General features: G+C 37.7%; 2 protein-coding genes across 2 annotated transcripts; both read left to right on the top strand.

Moving 5' to 3' along the window:
- Positions 1-2,803: 2,803 nt before the first annotated feature.
- LOC119771684 lies at positions 2,804-16,073 on the top strand. Its single transcript, XM_038267795.1, has 15 exons — positions 2,804-2,938; positions 4,268-4,360; positions 8,856-8,933; positions 9,044-9,496; positions 9,594-9,755; positions 9,866-10,015; positions 10,109-10,261; positions 10,370-10,531; positions 10,856-10,939; positions 13,220-13,342; positions 13,461-13,535; positions 13,645-13,684; positions 15,253-15,304; positions 15,420-15,941; positions 16,040-16,073. The coding sequence occupies exons 1-15, from the start codon at positions 2,936-2,938 to the stop codon at positions 16,071-16,073; spliced, it is 2,184 nt and encodes a 727-aa protein (XP_038123723.1). The 5' UTR covers positions 2,804-2,935.
- A 5,952-nt stretch (positions 16,074-22,025) lies between these two features.
- atf4b (activating transcription factor 4b) lies at positions 22,026-24,943 on the top strand. The gene is made up of 3 exons (XM_038267635.1): positions 22,026-22,205; positions 23,133-23,585; positions 23,659-24,943. The coding sequence occupies exons 2-3, from the start codon at positions 23,237-23,239 to the stop codon at positions 24,636-24,638; spliced, it is 1,329 nt and encodes a 442-aa protein (XP_038123563.1). The 5' UTR covers positions 22,026-22,205; positions 23,133-23,236; the 3' UTR covers positions 24,639-24,943.
- The last annotated feature ends 1,420 nt before the right edge of the window (positions 24,944-26,363 follow it).

Below are 26,363 nucleotides of genomic sequence, written 5' to 3' on the forward strand. Positions count from 1 at the left end.
TCTTTTCCTTCCCTTCGCCTCTCTATTAATGTGCTTGGACACTGAGCTCTGTGAACAGCCAGCCTCTTTAGCGATGACCTTTTGTGTCTTGCCCTCCTTGTGCAAGGTGTCGATGGTCGTCTTTTGGACAACTGTCAAGTCAGCAGTCTTCCCCATGATTGTGTAGCCTATAGAACTAGACTGAAAGACCATTTAAAGGCTTTTGCAGGTGGTTTGAGTTAATTAGCTGATTAGAGTGTGGCACCAGGGGCCATCAATTTTGAACCTTTTCACAATATTCTAATTTTCTGATATGATGAATTTGAGATTTTCATTTGTTGTCATTTGTAATCATCAAAATTAAACAAAATAAACATCTGAAATATATGAGTTTGTATGTAATGTATGAATATAATATACAAGTTTCACTTTTTAAATGGAATTACTGAAATCAATCAACTTTTTCATGATATTCTAATTTTATGACCAGCACCTGTATGTCGCTGAATGTGTGCATTGATGACTGAAAGAAATCTTCTGCCTCCATTTATCTGTTTACTACAGTGTGTTGAATTCTTGTTAATGTGTATTTAAAGACATTTCAATTAGTGGAAAAATTGCAGGGGGGAATATAAAAAATAGTCTAATCAACCAAAACTTTCGTGACCGCCATGCAGTACCACCGATCTTTAGTAATGTTTAAAACACAATTTATTTCAGGACACTATAACAGGTAGTTATACTACAAATAGGAATTTTGGATTTTTTGGCCTTAGAAACAACACTGATGAAAATACGAAAAGCTTAGACTTAGAAAAAACTTTATTGTCATTTTGTATACACAGAGTGAAGAAGAAATCATAAAAAAAAAAGAAAAGTAGAAAATTAAGAAATAAACTATTTAAATGGAGTTCCAATGCATTGCACTTGACTGCATTTATAAAATATAGGAATGGTCTGACAAAATCTCCTAAAATGAATGCTGCAAGACAATAACCTCTCATAATCATAGTCATAAATATGGCAGTTTGACACTGTCTGCATTACATAGTTAAAAACCAATGAAGTTGTTGTTTGATGATGATGACTTTGATTCAAAGACTGGCCTCTGCACTCTAATACAGTAGAATGTCTGCTCTGCGTTTTAATCAATGAAGGTTTAACTTTGTAATATCATGACCGGATTATAATGATCATGATGATTTCAAAAAAAATATCAGAGATGTGTGGTCATGGATGAAGAAGATCCCAGGCTTCAAATAAAGGAGGATCATACTGATGGAGTCTGGATAGAGCCAATGAACTGAACACATACTTCAACAGGTTCAGTTCAGGGACAAGTTTAGCACCCTTCACTACTTCCTATGGTCAGACATCAAGCCAACCTTTGACCCAAAACTTCCCAATCACACCTAGAATGTTTCATCACCACCTCTGCCATCAACTCTCTTACTTCTGTGTTTGTTGTCAACCAAATCAGAATAGTGCTGCCCCCTCCCACTTCCACTTACCTGCCTTTAGAGGCAGAATGAGAAGAATGAAATAGAATCAGTCACCAGGTCCAGATGGTGTCAGTCACAGCATCTTGATTGCCCGTCCAGTGCCTCTGCAACCTTAGATTGACCCAGGAGACATTTCCTGCGATGTGGAAGACCTCCTGTTTTGCTCTGGTACCAAAGAAACTCGGCCAACACTCCTCAAAGACTATTGACCTGTTTACCTACATCCCACATAATGAAGCCCGTAGAGTAAGGTATCTTTAGTGTTTGCAGCAAGATGCTGCATATAATCAACAGGTCCTTTGTAAAGAGTGCGATCTCTTGTGACATCATCCGCTGCAGTAACAGCATCAGAGCAAATGACTTAAAGAAGCTCAACAAGCTACAGAAGAATACATGCTATGCTCAGGGAAATTCTCTAGAAGCTAAGGAGATTATTTTATAAAGAAATATTCCTCCGACAATCCTGACCATCCGTTTCAGAAAACACAATAATGTAATCTTCAGTTAGACACTTCTCCTAGTTTTCTGTAAGATGAACCGCAACAGGAGATTTATTCTGGCTAAAGCCATCAGCATTTACAATAACTGAAGAAACCTGTATGAGAGTTAAAAGAAAATAAAATTTCCCTTCGGTTTCAATAAACAATCTTTCAGTTATATTGAACATTTGACACCAAGTAATACAGAGAGAGACTTAAATCATATCTTAAGGCAACCTGCCAAGCAAAACTTTTTTTCTAAGAAAACTTCTTAATACACACGCACACACAAACAAAGATCTTAAATAGCCCAAAAATAGATTTCCATATGTGTTAGTAAATGCACTAGTATTGACAAAACAATGGTTAGAGTACATCCTGTTTGGAAAGTACCTTTTGAGCTTAATTGTTTACATATTTCCAAACTCTAAACAAAGAAAACAGTAAAAACTTTTATAGGTAAGGATTTATTACAAAACATTTTCAGCCATTCTTGGAAGAGCACCAGGCGGGCCTGTTGAGCCAGTTTAAGATAGGGGGAGAAAATGACGTTTGAACAAAAGGATGACACATAAAAAACAAAAGCAGGTACCATCATACAGACAGTAGATCAGAAACTGAACTGATTTTAGATTAGTGCAAAAGTTAACTCTAATGCTGGGAATAGAAGTTTGGTTTCAGGTATAGTTAGTTCAAAGAGAAAGCTCTTCCTTTGGAGGGGAGTTTCTTCTAAATTTGTAGATTTCTGTAGGATTGTTGATCTGTCTGACAAAAATAAGATCCTCCCACATATTTCTAATATCTTTCTATTTGTTTCCCGTAACCATTGACACATAAAACACTTGCTCAGTAATTTGTACAGACTTTTCTTCTGCTGTACAGACATGTGAATATACTGGAGGAATCAATTGTTTCTGCTGGATTTATGCTCACTGACCAAAGTAGGGCAGTGAAGGCTTTTCAACTGGGACAAAAATGGTAAGAGGATTCCACATCTGTCTTTATGCTCATTAGATTTAATTATTGTTCATGAAAATGAGAATCTGGAAAAAAGGCAGATTTTTTTTTTATTTCTAATATATTGTTTGACATTTAAATGCTTGTGCTAACCAAAGTTCTAAGGGATATACATTTCACAAAATACAATAATGGAGAAGAAGAACTGGATATCACACCTGAAATAATGCAAGGTACTCAGCAAGTTTAAAATGGTTAAAATATAGTCTATATTTAAACAAATTAGTTGCATGAAAATCAGTAGGAATCATACTGCTATCCAAAAATCTTTCCATCCTTGTCAGATAAAACAGGTATAATATACACTGAAGCTGATGAATAAGCAGAAGAAAAAAATGTTACAAAAACTGCTGTTTACGAAATGGTTGTAAACATAATTTGTTAAAAGTTAACAATGGGTAAACAATGAGCAAACTGTTGCCCGCAGTTATGTAAGTTTGCATATTTCCTCTAAGGTTTCCTGTTAAGGAGTATACAGCATGCTTCTCTAAGGGCACTCCCTCATTAATTACTGTAGTAACGCTTACTTATATCCTATTGTATTTCTTTACACAAAGTACAGCAAACAGTGCAGAAAACTGTAATTGCTCAGAAAAAGTTGGGTCAGAAGTTAACAATGGTAATGTATAGAGGAAAAATATGTTTTTGCACAGCAGGAAGTACCTCCTGGAACAAGAATAAGCAACACTGGATTCTAAAAAAGCTATGGAAATCTTAAAACCCCTCACTGAGGCGGGAGTTTTTAGTTTTTTTTATCCTTCACGAAATCTTCCAAAAGCTTTTTCTTAAAACCTGACACTAACTCCTTTTTTATCTACAATTCAAGTACCAATAAGTCTAAGGACATATTAAAAATAAAGGCCATTTGTGACATTCTGGCGTGTTTTTTTATTATTATTGTGTGATTACTGCTGGTAAATGTAAACAAATACAGTAAGGATACATTTTAACACTCTATCCTCTGACTTCTTTTACGGTAAATACAATTTTAGGTGCATAAAACAGCAACTTGAGCTAAATTGACTTATCCTGCAGCACATTCACTTTTCCTGCAAAGAAGTTTGATAGGTGAATTTAAACTCTCTTAAAGAAGACTATTTTGAAAACATTCATAAAAGGGTTGTTTGTCAGCAACTACATTTTGGATTTCAAAATAAAATAGATAAATATTATTTCAATGTTTTCCTGATGTCTGGGGTCTGCTTTTGACCACACCCCAGACATGAGGTGGTATTGATAAAATTTTAAGAATAGGATATGGATCAAAGTAAAAGCATCTATTTATTTCAGGCCTCAGGTGATAAAAACAGACCTGTAGTCCCACCTGCACTTCCATCTCGAACCTACCGAAACATCTCAGTGTCCAACATCCCTGGCTCACAGGTAAGACATAAACCTGCTACATTAGGACAGTTGGTGATCAAAGTGATGATTTATGTGGCCATCTAAGGTTATTAAGGATTTATTGTATTTACTCTTAAAAAAGCTTTAATAACAATGTATTAAAAAACATCAAAAAACAAAACCAACATCAAAAGCTAGTATGGATATCAGAAATTGTTCAAAAAAATAGTAGAAAATATTGGCCTGGATACAAAATCTAAGATATTTGCTGCTAATGGAAACTATTCCCTTATTCTTTAAGTTTATGTAACTTATTGGTTAATCATAAATGGTTCAGTTGTTCGCATAACTATTGCTTTTGACTACTGTTCTCTGTTTAAGTAATATTAAGCCCTTTCTAAGAAAAAACACCACAAACAATGAAATAAATATATGTATAATTTCTGCAGATCTTGTATTGGAACAATATAGGTAATTTATCAGAAGTTAGATTGTATTGGGATAACCTTACCTAAAAACAAGGCTGTGTAGCATGTGTTACCAAGGCAGCAATTTCAACTGAATGCAAATACTGACAAACACTGATGTTGCATTAATACACAACTTTGATCCACTATGAGTGAAGAAACAATACCGTTTTTTGTGTCAGTAGGTTACTAAAACTATGCCGATGACACACACAGTTGTACATTATGTCACCTGGTGATTATGAAACACTTCAAACACTGGGTAAATAAGTAGAATAACTCAAAGCAGGGATAAAATTGTGTGTTATTTTGGATCAGGACCTGTGCTTTAAATCCCATATCAAAGAGGTTTCTAGAATTTCCTTCTTTCATCTACAGAATATTACAAAAATTTAAAATATCCTGTCCAGGGGTGATGCTGTGAATCTAGTTCATGCATTTGTTACTTCAAAGCTGGAGTATTGTAATTCTTTACTAGCAGGAAATCCAGAAAATGTAGTTGAAAGCTCTCAGCTGAGCCGAAATCCTGCAGCCAGAGTTCTGATAAAAAATTTAAAAGAGAGATCATATCTCCCTCATTCTAGCTTCTCTTCATTGGCTTCCTGTTAAATCCAGAATAGAATTTAAAATCCTCCTTCTCACATATAAAGTCTCAAATGGCCAAGCTCCATCTTATATCAGAGATCTGATTGTTCCTTATGTTCCCAACAGAGCACTTCGCTCTCAATCTGCAAGTTTACTAGTGATTCCTAGAATTTCTAAAAGTAGAATGGGAGACAGATATTTTAGTTATCAGGCTCCCCTCCTGTGGAACCAACTACCAGCCTGTCTACTTTTAAGGGTAGGCTTAAAACTTTCCTTTTTGACAAAGCTTATGGTTAATAACAGAGTTATATTTGCTTAGTCTCTTGGTGAGAGAGGTAGGTGGAGGCAGAGTGTTAACAGCCTGTGGAATTTCAGTCTGGACAGGCGTTTCCTCTTGGCTCTACTTTGGCTCTATTGTGGCTCCACCTTTCTTATTCCTCCAAAATATTATGTTATCCTGAGCTATTTTCTGTATTTGTGCTGCTATGTGTTTGGGCTGCTGGATCACATAGGGACCACTTTTCATCTTTCTGCTGCATTTTATCTCTATCATCCCATTCTGCAGTATTTGTAGCTCAACCTCCAAAGTTATGCTTTATCTGCTTTTTGTCATCATAGTAGCTTCACCTCGTCTGATCCTGTTCTGCTCTGACTCCATCCTGGAGAGAAATGTCAGCTGTGCTGCTACCATGAGCACCTTTGTTTATAGATGTTGGAGCTTGGCCTGTTTTTCAATGTGGTCCTGTTTCTTTTACTGTGACTGTCAAAATTGGCCAGAGCTCATCTATCTGGCTTTGTGTTTCCTTGACGGGGCCACCTGTGGACCTGTGGAGTTATCGTTTGTATCTCTGCCTCTCTCTATAATACTGTGTAAGGTTTGTTGGATGTTGTTGACCCAAATGCAGAGTAGAGGAGGCAGATATAGTTCTTGCAGTTTTAATGGTGAAGTAGATGGTTAAAAAACATTAATCTACAAATAACATGCTGGGCACTCAGGAACCAAAAACTAGAGAAGCTCGGTAAAAACATGCAATAATAAACGAAGAGAATCCGGCACCAAGAAACTGCAGAGGAGGAGTACATATAGAAGATGGAACAAAGAGTGGAGTAATCAGTTAATTGGGAGCAGGTGTGGACAGAAACAGCTAGAAAGGAGCTAAGGGGAAAGGAAAGGTGCACTGGGGGAAACAAAGGCTACGTTCACACTGCAGGCCTTGATGCTCAATTTAGATTTTTTTTTTAGATCTGTTTGCTGTTCACCTTTCCAAATATATGCAACTTGTATGTGATCTCCTATGTGAACTGCATTCATACAACCTAAGTGTCCCACATGCCTAATAGATGCCATTATGACATCACAAGCAAGCATGCTCTATGTTTACGGAAGTAAACATCGATGGCTGTGCTGGAGAACATCTAGCGATCTTTCCCAACCTCATAAACTAAATCTTTCCAAGATGGTTAAACATAAATACTACTATCAGCATCATCGTCCACCGTTGTTGTTTTTCTTGCCACTTCTGCGTAGTAGATGAGTGACCACTGTCAGGTATTACTGACATTCAGGTTGGATGCAGTCTGAACTACGTTCACACTGCAGCCTGAAGTGACTCAAATCAGATGTTTTTCCCGACATGCGACCTGGATCTGATCTTTTCATGGCAGTCTGAACAACACAGATCCGATCTTTTCCAATGCGACCCAGGCAACTTGGCTATGTCGTCCTGAATCTGATACTAATCTGATCTTTTCAAATGCAACCTGTGTCTGAATGGCCAGGTCGCATTCATCCCACCTGAACGCCATTATTTATGTTTAACCATCTTGGTTAGATTGTATTTTATGGTAGTGAAAGATCGCTAGATGCACTCCAGCACTACCATCCATGTTTACTTCCGTTTACTTCCATGCAGGCCTGTGATGTCATTGCGTCCTCTACTGCGCAGGTGGGACACTTGCTTTGTATGAATGTAGTTCACAAAGGAGATCACATACAATTCGCATATATTTGTAAATGTGAGAGGCAACGCAAAAAAATCGGATTTCAGAGAACTTAAAGAAGGCTAAGGGGGAATAAAATTAATGAGCACATAAGGAATAACAAAGAGGAAAACTAGAGGATAAGAAAAGGAACTGGAGATAACTGAAGCCATGGAAAACATAACCTAAGGATAAGGGACAGAATAACTAAAAGACCAAGGAATAAAGAGTAGCAAAACTGCTAAGAAGAGATAACAAGGAAGGGTGATGCTAAGAATTCAAAAATGATATAAGTCTTGACAATACAGAATGACAAAAAATAAAACATAACTGAGAACCCAAAATGAAAACTTACACAGAACCAAAAAGTCCTCCTTGAACCCCAGTTGGCCTCGGCAGATGGGCTCTCACACAGAGCTGCTGCTAGAGGTTCCTTCCTGTTAAAAGGGAGTTTTTCTCTCCACTATCACTACATGCATGCTCTTTGAGAGGGATTGCTGAAGAGTCAACGACAAAATGCAAGCAAAGGTCGCCACCGCAAGCCCATCCAGGAGGAGCATGTATTGCAAGTCAATGATTGGATTCGGTCAAGTGGTTTTCTTAACCAATCTGACAATATTCACTCTTTAGACTTTGAAATGTCATGGGTTGCTAACTGGCGCTATATAAATAATTGAATAGATGTGCAAAAACTGGAAAAAATGTTATCATCATTTTTGGACCAACCGAAGAGCATTTAAAAGTCAGCCAAGACCTCTATTTAATGCAGCAAGAAACCACTAATCTTACTTCATATCTGGGTGAATTGAAGCACTGAGACCTGAACCTTAAGCGGCTCATAGAGACAGTAACAAAGTCGGCCTACATATCGTAAAAAAAATCTCCAGGATTAAAGGAATAATGTCTCAGCAGGATTTTGAAAAACTAATTCATGCATTCATTTTTATTACAATTGTTTACTGCAACAGCGTCTTACAGGTCTGCCTGAAAAGTCAATCAGGCAGCTGCAGCTGATCCAGAATTCTGAAATCCTCCCAGTTCAATGGCTCCCCATATCTCAAAGAAAACATTTTGAGCTTTAGCTCTGATAGTCTATGAATTATTTTCTTGTAAATTAAATATTTCATTTATATAACTTGCCTTGTCCTCTCTTGCCAGCCTTTGCTGGGACATGTGTAAATGTAATAATGGATAATCTGCCAAACATTCCCAAATTTGTTTGCCTAAAGCCTGCAGAGCTTGGAGATTAAAGTTGATTCAGTAAAAGACTTGCAGTATTGTTCAAAGATACATAAAGACTTGCAGGAACTAGACAATGAGCTGTAAGATAAAAATGTTTTCCTGGTATGTCAGAGCTAATCTACATTTCTCGTCACAAGTCTTTTGTAATCTGATAAATTTACTGTAAGGTAAAACTCATGAGTATCATGTGACAACATCAAACTCAGTTTTTGTGTTTTCTTTTGTTATTTTATTTTTTTTATCCAATAAAACCTGAAAAGAAAATCCAGACAAATTCATGTAAAAGCATCTCAGATGAAATCTCAGAGGCCATCTATGAAGACCCTGATGCATTATTGGTAATTGATTTTTTTCTTTAGTAAAATAGCACATTTTTTTGTTTACAATGAGAAGAAATAGTTACCTGAACATGTTTAGTATTATTATCATAACTTTTCATTTTTTTCAGAACTCTACCCCAGTTGTAAGTCATTTAGAGGCTAAACCCAAGCCTGTACCTCTGCCGAGGAGAAGAGATAAACAAAATCCACAAATCTACGATTCCAAAGACACAACCAAAGCAAACAGCAAAACCACCCCAGGAAACAACTATTATGCAACCAATCCAACCTACGTGACCAACACTGTCAAAGCTAACGCAGCTCAGACAACCAACGAAGCTAATACTACCAATACAAGTCCCATAATCTACAGTCGGGACGCAACATCTGAGACGAGCACTACTGTTAAAACTGGAACTGCCAGTACAACCAACACTAACCCAGTCACCTTGACCCGAAACATCAAGACACCAACTTTAACCAGTGTTGGAAAGGCCAACTCAACCTGCAATGACGACAGAACCAACCAGACCAACACTGTTAACCCTTCAGACAAAACAGCCTATACAGAGTTCTATGCAGTAAGTTGAGCACATTTAAATCTTCTTGATGTCTCTCACTTTTCCCAGCAGAAGCCATAATCAGGAACTACTAACTAATTTGTCCTTTTGGGAACAGAGTAATGAAAGTAGAGAGAACTCAAACTGTTACACAATACCTCAGCCTGTTCGCCAACCTCCACCTCCACCTGTTCTACCCAAAACCAAGGTCGTAAATTCAGCTACAATTGGCACTCCACTGAATGATGACATGGTAACAAAATCAGAGGAAAGTGTTGGGGTATGTGTTCTTGCAAGAATATGTTTATCCTTTAAAAGTGCAGGTATTTGGAAGGTTTGGAAATAGAATGACATCTGTTGTTAACACATAACATTTTATTTCGTGACCAGATTATTCAAAGTGGGAAGAACTGTTACATGACACCTCGCCCTGCTCACCGAGCTTCACCTATACCACCTGAGACTAAAAGCAAAGATGGATCAACAACTGGCAGACCACAGTATTATAACATGGGGACGAATTCGGATAAAAGTGTAAAGGTATTTTTTTTAGTAAATATATGTATGTTTTTTTCCCCCTTTCAGAAATGAGCTTTCATGGCTATTAAAATATTTTTTTCATTTTATAAACAGGCTGATAGTAGAGAAAACCCGGACTATATCAGGAAACCTGCTAAGCAACCTCTCCCTCTGCCTGTCCCATCTGAGACCAGGGGCGTAGATTCATCAGCAAATATCAGTTCACAGAATGATGACATGGAAACAAAGTCAAATAAAAGTGTGAAGGTATATTTTATGGCAAAAGCTTTGTTGGTTTTTTTTTTTTACTTGTATTTAGAAGGTTCTAAATTCAACTTTCATAGATGTTGAAATTCCATATTTTTTCATGAGCAGAGTAATCAAAGCAGGAAAAACTCAGACGACTACATGATTCCTCGCCCTGCTCACCATCCCCCCCTTCCACCTGTACCATCAGAAACCAAGGGCGTGAATTCAACAACAAATAACAGTCCACAGAATCCCGACAGGGGAATACTTTTGGATAAAAAATCAAAGGTATGTAGACTAGCTGGAAGATGTCCAGTCCATACTTCATATGTATTTGAAAGGTTTCTAGATTAGTTTACATATATTATTTAGTCCAAAAAAAGCTAAAAAAAAAAAAAAAAACAATCCACTGGACTTTGTTTCCAGGTTTGAAGATGTTTCGCTTTCCAACCAGGAAGCTTTCTCAATTCAAAATACTGCACAGCTCACTTTAGTGTGTTTCCCATATGCTCTCTTTGGCTATAAATACTTTACTTGAATCATAGAAAAGGATGCTGAAACTGGTTCAACCTCAGTGTTTTGTAACTATCTGTCTTTATTTTTATTTTGAAGAAACCACCTCCTCTTCCTCCCCCTCGTCCTTCTACAGAACGTAGGTTTCCTGTTTACTGTGACAGAGACAATCCTAATTTACAGGTAAGACAACAGGTGTATTTTTTACATTTTCTATTTTCCTTATCGTTTTGATTACATAATTTTTCTGGGCTGGGAGTATCTGCAGATATCTGATACCGATCAAATTAAACTGTTGAATGGAAGAACCATATATCGTGTCATCAGGGTAAAGGCTTTAGCTTATACTTTACACCATTGATTATAAAATAAGCACCAAAAGGAAAGAAATAACAGTTCCATGTAAAGTGTGCTGGATTGGCTCTCCGATCAAATCACAGATTTTCAATCCAGCTATAGAAGCTGATATGCTCCAGGTATCAGATCGTTGCATCTCTTCCTTAGAGGTAAGACTTTCAATGCTGAGCAGAAAGCTCTCTTCTAGACACATATAAAATAGCTATTTTTATGGAAAAGAACAATTTTTCTTTACAATGCAATTCACATTTGCAAGCATTTTTATCCTTGTTTATTCGTTTAGCCATTATGAAAATACTTATTTTGTTTGGTTGTTTTTTAGCCATTCCTAGTACCTAAGGTCAATATATCCCTTTAATGGATCCATCACATCATGTTTATTTACAGAATGCCTTTAATTACCGTAGTCAACCCCTATTATTAAAATGTCAGTTTTTGTGGTTTTCGTTCCAGAATGTTTGAATTACAAGACATTTGAAAAGGCTTTATATGCAGTTTAATTTTTTATTTGTTTGTTTTTAAAATAGAATAGAATAGAAAATCCCTTTATTGTCCCACAGTGGGGAAATTCTAGTGTTTACAGCAGCGAAAAGATTATAGAAAAAAATTGTCAAACAAACGTGGACCTTAGAAGGAATGTATAAGAATAACATAATAGTGAAGAGTTACAAGATAAACAATAAAATGATGTACTGTAAAGTGTTTTAACAGTATAAAACTGTGCATCTGGAGAATAAAATAACCAATATGCAGCTATGGACATTTTTACAGTAATGGATATTTGAAAATAGCAACAACATCAGAGATGTGCAAAATGACAGAAGCATGTTATTTAACTTTCTAAGGATGAAACTCTGCAAAATCAGAATGAATGTAACAACTTATTTAGGTTGTTGGGAACAGTGGTGGTTATAAAGTCTTACAGCTGCTTGGAAGAAGGATCTGTGATAACGCTCTTTGGTGCATTTAGGGTCCAGCAGTCTGTCACTGAAGGAGCTCTCTAGCTCTGAAACAGCTTCATGCATGGGGTGGGAGACATTATCCAGCAACGATGTTAATTTAGTGAGGATCCTTTTGTTTCCCACCTCCTGCCTTCCTGATGAGTTTATCCAGCAACTTTCTCTCAGCTACAGATAAGCCACTGCTTTACAAACCTAAAGAGAACTGTAGTCATTTACTCCACACTATAGCACTCCCACAACCATGCTTTCATGGTAGATAACTAATTTTTTTTAGCTCTTTTTAATTAAACATTAACACACTGAAGCACTCTCTTTATCCAAAGTATAGTTTGCTGTTTTAAGGTGGAATTATTTTAAAAGGCTTTTCTAAGAATTTATAAACCGCACTAGCTGTGTTGAACAGGAGTCTTCTATGATTTCATAAATAACTATTTGGTCCCATTTCATTAATCTAACACTGCATTTCTTCTATACTTTCACACAACTTATTAAAATACACATTCTTTTCATGTTGGTTAGAGTACATGAGATTACTAAAATTTTGATTATCCTTGTAATACCACCCACTCTCTTTTCTCAGTGTTTTGAATGCTGCCTGGTAGCTGCTTATTTTAAGCTTTATGCATTCATTTTTAGGTTTGAAATTCTTCCAGATGAGAGAATTTAAGAATGATGCAACCAAGTCTCCCTCAACACATCAATGGCATGCCAGCTAAATCTTCACTTATAGTCACACCTGACCAAAGAATGTTTAAAAACATTTTTGCTGTATCCCGTAATGGTCTATGGCAAACTGCCACTTCAAAATGCTCTAAAGGATTCAGACTTTCCTCTTGGCCTTTGTCCATAAAGACAAGATTCTTGGATAGCTGTCCCGTTGAAAGTCTGTTCCACATGCTATGCAAACTCTGCATCGCTTTCATAAGTACTAGTTTTGTACTACTACATGGTTTCTAAAACAATGACATTGCTGCTTTAGAGTAAAATCAAATTTAACCTGCTACTGATCACCTGAGTTTCACCATTTGTATGAAAGTGTGGATGCGGATGTATCAACATTACTGAGAAAAGGATATTTATAATTTCAACCTCAAATGCTGAATTCTATGCTGGCAATAAAGGCATTTATTCTGTTGTTTTACAGAGCAGAAATACATCACCTTTAACTAACCCCAAAGAGGAACATTATTTCAGCTCAGCATCATCTCATTACACCTATGCGAACCCTCCATACATTGAAGTTCTACCCGATCATGACTTTAACCGGGTAAAAAGCTGTTTTTCCTGGAATCGTAAAAGCATGGGTCATTAGAATCAGACAAATATGTACCGTATTTAATTGCTTATCTATTAATCATTTATTTCTTTGTGTTTAACACTTTCAGTCACAAGCATCAACACTTCTTTATGACGAAGGAAATCACAGCACCTATGACAACATATATCAACTATCTCCAGATGTAAGTTTAATTTAATTAATTTTCATATTAAGCTGCATTTGAACTGAAAACACACCTTTATCTTCTACACCTGTCAATTAATTTGATTAATGATCCTTTTTTCCTGAAGGACATCCCTGAGCTACTATTCTGGTTGAAAAAAGTATCTAGTAAGTACATTGTTATTGTAAATTGTTTCGTATTCCTGCAGTAAATAGTGTCATAGTGTTTTGTTCGCATAACGGATTTTAAACTATATTCACTTTTCTGTTTGTCATTAAGATGCTACATAAGATGGTATCTAATATCAACCAATCAGTCTTACAGGTTATTAGAATTAACTTGTGTTGTTACCCTGTTTCCTGCTCTGCATTTAGAACTGAGGGATTCCCTTTAAAAAGTTAGCATGTCACTCTGTCCTGCCTAAATTAAACAAAGGCAAGGCATAATAATAAAAAAACACGAACACAGTTAAGCATACAATTTAACCACAGTGAAAAAAAAAGACTATCGCAGCTTGATCTGACATGGTGATCAGTTCAAAACCAATTTGACAATTTTTTAAGAGGATTTGCTGTGTTTTCTTAATTAATTAATTTATTTATAGCTTATGCTATAGAAAAAGCTAATTAGCCAATAAAAGGTTGCCTAGGGGTAACAACAATCATCAGTGAGATTATTGTAATTAAAAAAAAAAACATATGCCCTGTAGACAAGCAAGGATACAATCATGTTTGAAAAATAACACACCCTACAACAGCCTATGTATGACATATTTGGATATGTTCATATCTAAAAGACATATTGACAACATTAGGGCATTTAAACAAAAACACAAGACAAAGGAAAGGGAATTTCCTTCCTACAAACTCAGGTTTGTCAATCAAAGCAACCTTATCCTGAAAGCAGATGGCAAGGTGTTAAAAGAAGCCTCCAAAAACTCTATCGTGCTATCATTGTGCTATCTTCACACAGCTCTCACCACTGCTTGTGTGCAAGTGCTTGTCTGTAGAATCAAATTCCATTGGGTGGTGTGGAGGGAGAAAAACAACTGGAAACATCCAGACATATGCAGAGAGAATGTAAAGAAAGATCCTTATTTTGGGGCTAATGTTATCTGAACAGACTCCTATAAATCATTTTGGATGCCAGACTTAAGGATGTATATGGCATAAAGCAAATGCAGAAATAAAGAACCTCAGTAAAGGAAGGGGATGAAAGTATCATAATCTAGGGATTGTTAATCCCACCAGGACCTGTTCAATTCACCATAATAGAATAGGCTGTATGTCTGCCCTGTATCAGATAGTGCTCGACAGAAATGCTTGTCAGAAATGAGCCTAGAGAAATTCTGTGTAAAGTGAATGTAATGCTCTAAACCAGGGATGTCAAACTGGTTCCAGAAAGGGCCGTGTGGCTGCAGGTTTTCTTTCCAAGTTTTACACCCCTGCTCTAAACCATACGTGCAATGATCAACAAACACTCAGATGACACTCTCACAAAAACACTGTCCCACTTCACTCCATTAAACCAAGTAAATAAATAAAAGTCACAAAGCATTGTAAGCACATTGCAGAATTGTTTCCCAAAATGCAGAGGGAATTTTTGATGCATGTAACCTGAGACATATTTTTGTTTGGGGAATAAAATGTGTAATTGATCAAAATATGTACACAATGCATCATTTTAAGTGCTTAAGCATGTTTTAGCTAATCAGTATAAAATGTGTTCCTTCCAGGACAATCAGATAACCTTACACAGTATGGCCTCAGTGAGGACGAAGAAATCAGGTAACGCAATTAAACTAGAAACTGAACCTTTTTTTATCAACTTCCTTTACTGTCTAATTAGCAATGCAAAGTTTTCCTTTGTTCAGTTCTTAACCTGCGTTCTTTTACTCTGCAGGTCATTCAATAGGCAGGCAAATCATGTGAGGAAGGCCCGGCGCCTCTACCAACTACTCATGATGAAACGTAAGGAAACCTTGCAGAACACCCTCAAAGAGTTTCAGGCCATCTGTGACAAACTAGACAAAGTACAGAAGACCAACAAAGCTATGGGAATTGCTGGAGGCGCAACAGGTGCAGTGGGAGGCGTGACGGCAGTGGTGGGTGTCGCCTTGGCCCCCATGACCATGGGTGTCTCACTGATTGCTACAGCTGTAGGTGCCGGGATTGCAGCATCAGCTGGAGGTTTCGGTGCTCATGCTGCCAAGGCCAACAAGAAGATCGTTAACCGGGAAACAGTTGAGAAGCTTGTAAAGGACTACGAGGAAAATGTTGTCGACATTGAACATTGCCTGAATTACATCCTTTGTATGATGAAGGAGATGCAAAGACACAACGTTGGCAAGCTAAAGAAAATCGGAGCAAACCCAGGCACACTGAGGATGGTGGATCTGTCTCAGGCTGTGTTAAGAAACAACATGTACAGAAGCAGGCAGATGTCTCCCATCAGTCCTGGAGGGATGTCTTCTGGAAGTTTATTAAAAAATTTTGTTAGTGAATTTTATCTCTATTTCACAGAAAAGAATGGCCAAAAGTTGAAGAAGACAAATAAGAGCAAATTCTCAGGAAGAGTTTGCATTTTGGTTAGAAACCTGCAGGAGGAACTCAATTATTTGATTCAAATGTGGGAAGCATTAGCCTAAAAACAGATTAATTAATGTATAATTAATAGTTAGTAAAGACATTTATGTAAATAACAAAAGCATATATGTTGATGTTCAGTAGAAAAACAATTTCATTCAACTTATAACATTACTAAGAAGTATTATAAAAAAAAAAAAATTTTACAGATAACATTATTATTAACTTATATTGTATAATTTAGTCCCAGTCTTTCATTCTTCCAAGTTATGTGTTGTTCATGACTGAAACTGTTCTATTTATTAGCTCATCTTGACTCATGTTGTCTTTTTTCCAGTTTAGTCAGTGTAGAAACTACTGGAGGTTAGCCTAAGTTTTAGTTGATGTTTTCAAAAAGTATAACTGCCCTCAAAATAAACTAAGGTCAAAACATTATATTTGGAAAGGAAAGTGCAGAAAACACTGGACTGAACTATCACAATGAAAAGCATGAGGTGTTGCAATGCAACGGACACCTTTGCACCTTCCTTCAAACACTAAAACAACGATGCTCCAGCTATTATTCATTGTCTGATTTTCATGTTTTGACATTTTCTTAATCAAGTTTGTGCTCAAATTGAATTATATTGTCCAAATTCAATATGAATACTAAGGTATTTCTATTCCGTATATGTACAAACTGGAAAAAATGCAAATAGTTACAGCAAATGTAACAGGTGAACTTTCCCTTGTAAAACCTGTATATACTGCTCTGCAATGTTTTAATCTGTAAATTACTGTTAATTAATACATTTACATAATAATTTAAATTTTAAGAATAAATATTATTTAAAATCTCATTTGGTCTTTTTTCCCCTTTTGGATTCAGCATAACCTTGAGTTTCAGTAACCTTGAGTTAATCTTCACTCTATCTCTACTAACAGACTTAAGTTTTAACACCATGAGATCTTCTGCCAGCTAACCAGCAATGTGCAGCAAAAAGTGGGGGAGAGGAAACTTACTTTGTGCTGCCTACCGCAAAAAGAAAACTCCTGTGGGTGACACATTTTCTGTGTCTTGTGTACTATAAATACAAGACAGGTGTTGAGACCAAAACTAGTCACTGGTATCATGGCAACATGGTTAAAGTTTTTCATTTATAATGAGATATAAAGCTGTTTGTTCTATTTAAGGCTATAGCTGTAATCATCAGACAGACTGGTGACCTGAGAATTTAACCAGACCCAAATGTGAACGATTAAAATATTTAAGTAACCACTGCTGGGAGAGAGACAGGTCAGTGGCTAGGATTAGTTTGATGACTTCAAGAAAACTTAGAAAGAGCTACAAACCCTCTCAGTACTCTGGTAAAGGTGTGAATCCTGTGCTTTGGTTCCTTAAGATGGCCATACACTGTATGATATTTTCAGTCCTTTTTCTCAGCTATAGCTCAAAAGTGTAGGATTTAATGCCCTTGTTTGCACATGCGCAAGACCCAAGGCTTAGTTAAATTGACTCTTAACTATGCTTCAACAGTAGGATATGCTTACAGTCACCTCATGAGGGCCGACTACATTTCAAACATGTTTGATTGTCACCCGACCATACAATTTCTGATCGAGAAGTGGTTGAGAATGGGTAACTGCCCCCCGTCTCCCCATCAATACTGCATGATGTTGGACTCATGATGAGGCTGAAACTGGACCTGATTCGAAAAAATGTAGGCTTGATTGAAAGAATGTCCCAAAAAGGGCAAAAAAATGGTACCATGTTTGCCTGACTATAGCGACTATAGTGGGAGCTAAGAGTATAAAGATTAAATCACCACAGGAGAACAGGAGGGGAGACAGTCTGGCTTTCTTCACGGCGACGGCCACCGGCAGATCTTTGGAACTGCTTATATGATCCTTGGGAAAGTCTTGATAATCAGATTGAGGTTTAATATCTTAGTCACTCTTATGGGCAAGCAGATCTTGGGATGAGAATTGAATCTGTGGTCAGGCAGATGGAAATGAATCTGAAGGGCTGAAGCTTGAGGTCTAGTCAGTAGTCAGAAACAGAGTCGTGGTCACAAATATCACAAAACAGGCAAGATAATCCAGTAAAGGCAAGACAAGATGGGAATCTTGGAAACAGAACAAGATGTTTTCAGGCAGGCAGGCAAGGGCAAGTGCAAGGCAAGGCAAGGCAGGAGGGAACACTGGATATTTACTCAGTCAGTGGCTTTCAAATATCTGGCTGACTGGAATGCCGATAGAGGCTTAAAAGCCAGGAGATAAGGTGAGCTGAACAGTGCTGACTGGGAGTTGCCGTGTTTAACACATTTTCAGCACCCACCTGAAAATAATGTATGAGGTCAAACCAAACGTTTTGAGGGATGTTGAAAATTTAAAGAAAAAGGGGAAACTGATTCACCTGTCTAAGAAAATTATTGTTTCACTGTGGGATAGTGGCCTACAGTTCAGTTGTGGCTCAGGTCAAGTTCACTGAGTACATTGGGTCCAGGTTGTGCTAAGACATGTTTATATTAATAATGCAAATGGCTTGATTTTGATTAACTTTTTTTCATGTCCTGCACCAAAGTGCCCAAACCTCATGGGTATGCAGAGTGTTAAATGATGCTGTATGCGATGTCTCATAATGTGTGTTTCTGTACATTAAAGAGAATGTTTAACATGTTATCTGTTGTATGTCCAATCACATATATAAACTACTTACTGATACTTAACAAATCATTAGTAAGTAATTCACCAATGGCTTGTTCATGACCTTTTACTAGTTTATAAGGTATGGTTATAAATCATTAACATACAGTTAACAAGTCATTTATAAGTAATTAACTAACATTTTATTAATGGTCTATTAACTATCTATAAGGCATAGTTATAAATCCTTGGCTAATTATTAACAACCACTTAACAAGTGATTAATAACTAATTAGTTAATAATTTATAATTTATCTATTAACTATTTGTAATGGGTAGTTATTATAAAAGTGTTTTTCAACCCTGGTCCTTAAGGCATACTGCTCTGCATGTTTTAGATGTTTCCCAGCTTTCACACACCTGTTATCAATTGATAGCAGATTATCAGGCTTTGCTGAACTGCAATAATCTGAATCAGGTGTGCTGAAGCTCAGAAACATCCAAAACATGCAGAGCAGTGTGCCTTGAGGACCAGGGTTCAAATACACTGTTATAAAGTATTAGCCATTGCTACAAGATCAAGGCAACATCTCCCAGAGACTGTACAACCAGTTACCTGTTAGCTAGATCCTGCTAAGAGAAGTAGCTGTGTTTTGCTGAAAAGGGTTAAAGTATTTTTCTACATTGGCAAAAAGATTCTTGAGACCTATGCCATTAATGATGATGGTTCTGAGCACACAATCACTCCAAAGTGTTACTCAAATGCTCATGGTTATTGGAAATAGTGAGAACCAGGCACCCAGAACTCTCCACCAGGACATCAAGACAGTATTTGGAAAGTTCATGTCTTCTTCGATGTCTTCCATAACTTGTCCACAGAAATGTCAAGTCAAAAGGCTCAACTACAAGTGGAATAAGTCTCAGTTTCAAATCTCTTTAAATTTATTCATAGAATGATAAAAAAACAGGACATAAAGCTCATTTTTAATAAAAGCATTCCTTAACCCTGCCCTGCCACAGACTGGCGACCTGTCCAGGGTGTACGCCACCTTCCACCCATAGCCTTGTTGGGCCATAAACCATGATGATAACTTTGGAAACTGAGGACCAATGTTCAGGCTGGTAGCCGACTATGTTTATAGTCAGATATGTTATATATTAATTGCATGCGGTGGGAAAAAGGTATTCAACTATATAGTCCAGTTACCGGTAAATAAATGGAGATTGATGGATTTCACTCATTAAGCATTTTACTCTATTTTGCAAAGTAAATTGAGATCACGACATCATTCATGGTGTTTATCCCTGTTCTTACTAGACATAGTTTGTCTCTCACTAATTAATCCTGCAGAAAGGCTATGAAGGTCTCCACTTGTCTATTTTATCCCAAACACTTCTTAATAGGATAAGCATCCGCCTCTCTCTTCGACATATGGCCTTGCAGCTCTGAGGTCTAAATGAATAAAACTAAGAACTCATATGTGTTTACATATCTATATCTATATATATATCTATATATATATATATATATATATTTTTTTTTTTTTTTTAAATAAATATATTTAAAAGGGAATTAATAGGAGATTTTTTTTCCCACCACAATGCTTAATGAAGGTTTTTTTCCCCACTATCTGGAAAGAAGGTCAAATTATTCCGCTACCCAAAGATAGCAGACAAGCGCTCACTGGCAAGAACATCAGACCTATCACTATTCTCCCAGTTCTTAGTAAACTGGTGAAGAGAATAGTCCATTCACAAATACGGGAATACTTTGACTATAATGGTTTGAATACAGAATTCCAACATGCTTATAGAACATAACCTTGTTTCGCTCTTAAAACAATGATGGATGATTGGCTTAAAGCAATGCATTATTCTTAGATGACTGTTGCAGTATTTCTCTATTTTAGTGCGGCATTTGATGTCATAGATCATAATCTACTCATCAGTAAATTAGAATGCTATGGATTTAGTCCAAGCACCATAAAATGTATGAAGAGTTACCTCACAAGTAGTACGTGACAAATAATTTTCTCTGGCAGCTGGTCTCAATCCAGGGTCTTGGATTGTGGGGTCCCGCAAGGGAGCTGTCTGGTACCACTTTTATATGGTTTCTTCATGAATGATTTACCATCAGTTTTGTGTAAAACAACTGCACAAATGTATGCTGATAATTCCACACTGTATTATGCTGCAAAAACTGTCACTGAACTGGATAATGTTTGTCAGCTGATTTAGATATGTTTTTTGATTGGATAAAATTAAATCAGATGATATTGAATATGTCTAAAACCAAATAAATTATCTTGGGAAGTCATATACTGTCATCTACACCAAAGATGAAGTAAAATTATTGGGCATTATAAATTATAATCAGTTGTCATGGGCAGAACACATTGATGCCATAGTGAGGAAGATAGGGTGTGGTATCTCAACGGTGACGAAATGTCTTTCATTTGTCCATACATATATTTTGGGACCTGGAATATTGTGCACCTGTATGGTCCTCTGCATCTAAAGGTCAACTAGGGAAATTACAAACTGCCCAGAACAGAGCTGCCAGGTTGGCTTTATATTTTTAATGGTGGTCAGGTGATATTACCATGTTTAAAGCTGCAGTCTGTAACATTGAGGAGAGAGCAGACTTCGACTGAAAATTTGAAGAAAAACAGGTTTCACGCCACTCCCCCACCCTCTCTGCTTCACTCATGCCCCACCTCCAAGCTCCACCCCTCTCACAGCATCTGCGCGGCTACCGCATGCGACCAGAAGGGGGGGGGGGGGGGGGGGGGATTCAGCGTGTGTGAGCTGTGATTGACACTCCATCAGACGCTCCTCTGGCTGTGATTGGTTGTTTTGACTCATCCCGAATTATTCTTTCCAGATTGAAATACAGGCAGTAGGCGGGACCAATTGAAGCAGTTTTTTTCACAGGTTAAATATCACATGTACTGCTGTCTGGGCATAGGGACAGTTTTAGCCAATATGACAAAAAAGTGATTTTTAAAAACTTACAGACTTCAGCTTTAAATAGCAATACACAAGCAAAAAAAAACTATTTGCAAACAGTAGATGTATGCTTCAAATTTGACCACCTAATGTATTGTTTATTTCGTAACTAGTACCAGGATTTCAATAAAGTGTTTTAAACACTGCAGATATTGCATTCATAGTTAAAGTAGAACTATTTTATTGTTATTAGAGTTAAAACGGATTTTCACCTGATTGGCGTAGGGATACGATTGACGTCCGCGGAAGGATATCATTGCCTCCCCTCCATGCTTCAGCTCTATATTTGTACCGCTCGAAGCGAGCAGCCATTTTCCTTTGTACAGACTCACAACCGTAATACCACCGTAGTTAGACATTACTGTCTTTTGCCGTAATGGCAGTGTAAAGTGTGCCGCGACCCAGCAGCAACCAACCAAACAGTGCATCCAGCCAGTGCACTGAGTCACTTCTAACTCAGCAACATGTCGTAAGTATTATTTCCGTTACTTTTGTCGAATACAGCCGTTTCCTTCTACTGCTTCCGCCCTTCCGATTAAGCTGCCAACGTTGTACAAAAACAAATTTAGACTTCAAATGTATGACTACTTTATAAACAAAATACGAATATGTTTCACACAGTAATAATTTACACGTTTTATACCAGTTATTTTAATGACCTCGTCTACCTCTACCTTTGCTACTAATGTAGTTAAACACGTGTTTAATTCACATAGTTTAAATCTATATATTTAATGACCTTTCTAATTCCGCCATGGTATAGTGCCTGCGTGGCAAAAAATTATCCTGTGAGTTTTTGTGTCAAAATGGCGGCTTTGTGGGTGGATTTAGAACAATAAAGCTGCTGTTGTTAAAGGCCTTTTTTTTGTTGTTGTTGAGGCCTCTTTAATGCGCCTGACGTCAGAGTCGCCTGACTGGTAGAGAAAAGTGATGTAAGAGAAGTGCAAGTGCAGACATAGGGGGCAGTGTTATAACATGTAGATTTATTACTTTGAAGACCTTAATAGAATTAAATAATGTCATCTTTATAAAAAATAATAATTAAAGATTACATAATCTTTAATATATTATTTTAGATGCACCTTTAAAAGCCTGATTTACTCTTTAAAACTATAGTTATAATTTAATGTCTTATTACACATCTAGGTATAACTCTACTGTACTGTAATTAATATAAACATAAAAAATACCATTTCAGAATGTTGAATAATTTATTTCCTCATGATGTTGCCAGTCTCACTATTGCAGACAAGCATAGTAATGAGCTGAAAGTCATTGCAGCCTCCATTCTAGACTTCTTCCTTTCCTGAAAACCTAACAAAGTTACACCTGTATTAATTAAATGGTTTTATTAAACCCTTAATAATCTTTACAAATTGTGCATTTCACGTTACAGGTCCTACGTGGAAACCTTCAGTACTGCTGCATTCGACAGCATAAAAGAGTTGATCGCCGTCCTAACTTTGTCACACACCCCGTTTGTGACCGACAACGACCACTATGACCATGACGATGACAAGCTCACAGTTTGGCCTGGAAGACATGGAGGCCCTTCTTTGGGGGCCTTCCTCTCTCATGGTTGATGCCCTGGACCCCCCGTTTCTTCATCCTGACAAAGATGGACAACAGGAAGGAGGAGAAGTCCTGCTGCCGGGGCACACGTCGCCCCTCGCCTCCTCGGTACTTTCTTCATCGTCTCCGCCACCTTTCTACTCTCCTCCTCCCTCGCCACCAGCTGTTGACCTGAGTGGAGACAAAGCTGGGATGGAGTCTGAGCTGCTCCCCCTCTCTTGGTTGGACCAGCCGGTTCAGCCGAGATCGAGTCACATGGTTTCGGGGGACAGTAAAGGTGATTGATAGAAATGTTGAACGTTTATCTGTGTGGGGATCAATTATTACAATGTGGTGGTTTTTGTCTCCAGATGATGTGCTCAGTGATCTGGACTGGATGGCTGAGAGGGTGGATCTGGGTGATTTTGACCTGGACTCCCTGATCGGCCCCTGCAGTCCTGTTGAAGAGTCTCCCAGCTCTCCAGACGATCTTCTCGCTTCCCTGGATTCTCCCATGGAGCTCGACTCCTTCCCCCTACAGACACTCCCAGCTCCAGTTAACTCAAGTTCTCCATCTGCTTCCTTTTCTGACGCCCCCTCTCTGTCCACTCCCACTCTCTGTTCAGATCCTCCTGTCACCTCCATAGATGAGGCTGGTGGGCAAGAGGTTCCCTCCTCCCCACTTTTGGTCCCTGAGCCACAGGAGGAGCTTGAGATAACGTCTGAACCTGCTTCTCCTGGCTCGTCTCCTGCTGTGGTTGATTCCCCGTCCTCTCCAGCCTTCACGTTGGATCTGGGCAGCGAAGTGGATATCTCTGAGAGCGAGGTGAAGCCCGTTTTAGCCTCTGTGGTTCCTCAGGCCCCGAAGATCGTGCTGTCCCTCTCATCACCACGAATTGTCCTCGTGCTGGCTCCCAAAAATGATGTCGGGGTCACTTCCACAGCTGAGGTAATTCACTGCCCCTTGACATCCTCTCCTCCACAGAAGTCCCCCAGAAGCAGACCCTACCCAAACCCCCAAATCAAAGCCAGTCCGCCCTTCCCCAGCGCCGCCGCTGATGAGGTGAAGTCTGTCCGGGCTCCAGGGGGAAAGGAAAGGCCCACTTTGAAAGCACCAAAAGACAAGAAACAGAAGAAGATGGAGCAGAATAAGACGGCTGCCACGCGCTACAGGCAGAAGAAAAGAGCTGAACAAGATGCTCTTCTGGTGGAGTACGGTGAGCTGGAGAGGAAGAACGTGGAGCTGACGGAGAGGGCCGAATCTATGGCCCGGGAGATCCAGTATCTAAAGGAGCTGATGGAGGAAGTTCGCCAGACTATGCAGAAAAAGGGCCTAACTGCTGACCCCTAGTGGTCAGGCTGTAGATGGCAGATGGAAATGAGATGGACTCAGCAGGTTTACTAATTCAGGCTATCAGTAAAGCATGTCTTGGAATCTAATTCTACGCATGTCTCAGCACTTGTGTTACACTCTTGTCATGTATTAATCATAAAATGAGTATTTCCCACACAGAATATATAAACCTTTATAAAGCTACTTTTATATGTACCTTCCTCCTAGCTATGGACCTGTAGTCTAAACATGATATATGTATTTTAAACATTTTGTGTATCAGTATGTAGACTGAATCTCTTAATAAAGAGTCTTAAACCAAACCTCTCGATTTGTTGTAACTGGTGAGCAGAAGCAGAAAGTTCTTTCTAATGGAATATAGGATATAAAACATAGTCCGTAGCTAATGATGGAGTTTTAGGACACAATATTAGAAGTAATCTGGTTCTAACTTCCATTGGCCTGTATTTTTAAGTTGACATTAACTGAACATAATCTACAAAACTAGACTGTTCCCATTTTCTGAAACAATTCAGCAGTAAAGTGATCAAAGGAGTCCCTGTTACTTTGAACAGATTATCATATATATATTTCACAATTTATATAAAAAAAATGAAAACAATGTACATTACTAGAAATATTTGACAACTTATCTTATATCAGCATTGTTTGTACAGTTGTACAACAATGCACAGGGTTCTTGCTTAAAACAAAATTATTTTGACCTATTTTCCCCTTCTTTCATTTTCAAAGAAGGCAGTTAACGTTTGCTCTTTGGTCTTTTATTTAACACTAGTTCAAAGATAAGTAAATGTTCTAACTAAACTGAGTTGTAGGTGCCTATATGTTTAGGTTGAGGTGGCACTTCAAAACCTGATCTAAAAGGCCATTCTGGGAAGCTTTACAAGCATAAATATGATACCAAAGTTCACAAACTGCTTTTTCTTTTAACCAGTTCGGGGTTGTAGATTTGGAAATCAAGCTTGTAAAATGGAGAAATGGCCTCATATGAGAGAGGAAACACATTTTCTGATGTATGCCATCATCTTAAACTTAAGGCCTAACCAGGTTTGGGGTTTATATTCTGTGCTAACAGGTGAAAACAAATATGGCAGCAAGAAATGGCATCTGGAATCTTAAATAAAAAGTATTACTTTGTCAGAGACAATGTGGCTGAAACTTAAGTGCACATCCATATATGTTTTGGGGGGCAGGTGGTCAGAGGTTAGTGGGCAAATATCAAAATAAGATGCTGAAGTTCATTCGTTTGGATTTGTGGGGGAAAAAAACGTAAATTTTTCCACATTTATTCTGATTAAAGCTGCATACCTAAATTATACCTATATGTATTATTTGGGGGTTTATGTGATGGAACAACATGCTTTTCAAATTTTAAATAAGCTGCAGAGTATTACCAAGGAAAACAGCAGGATTTAAAGCAGGGTTAGGTTTGAATTTCTTATAACTGTTCAATACATCACCCTTTAATAGATGATGCACTTCAAACATACCAAGTCATGGCTGTTTACCTAAAAAACATGAATCAATGTAGGAGCAAAGACAGCCACAATAACTAAAGGAGCTACAAAGATCTGAAGCTCAGGCAGAATAATCTGCTAACAGATTATTAATTATAAGCCCCACAAATCTGGAAAAGTGATGAAACAAAAGAGGTTGAAAGCCAAAAAAACTTTTTGTTTTTTCTCCATACCACATTGGGGACACAACAAACATGTAGAAGAA

Source organism: Cyprinodon tularosa, unplaced genomic scaffold, assembly GCF_016077235.1.
Source record: "Cyprinodon tularosa strain WSP-4 unplaced genomic scaffold, ASM1607723v1 ctg118, whole genome shotgun sequence".
In the NCBI taxonomy this organism is placed as follows: domain Eukaryota; kingdom Metazoa; phylum Chordata; class Actinopteri; order Cyprinodontiformes; family Cyprinodontidae; genus Cyprinodon; species Cyprinodon tularosa.

Bases quoted from the DNA above. Each gene is read 5' to 3' on its own strand.
- LOC119771684 (XM_038267795.1), top strand. The intron at 10,262-10,369 runs GTATATTTTATG...TTTCATGAGCAG, and splicing joins AGTCAAATAAAAGTGTGAAG to AGTAATCAAAGCAGGAAAAA. The intron at 13,343-13,460 runs GTAAAAAGCTGT...TAACACTTTCAG, and splicing joins CCGATCATGACTTTAACCGG to TCACAAGCATCAACACTTCT.
- atf4b (XM_038267635.1), top strand. From the start codon at position 23,237: ATGACCATGACGATGACAAGCTCACAGTTTGGCCTGGAAGACATGGAG. The intron at 23,586-23,658 runs GTGATTGATAGA...TTTTGTCTCCAG, and splicing joins GGTTTCGGGGGACAGTAAAG to ATGATGTGCTCAGTGATCTG.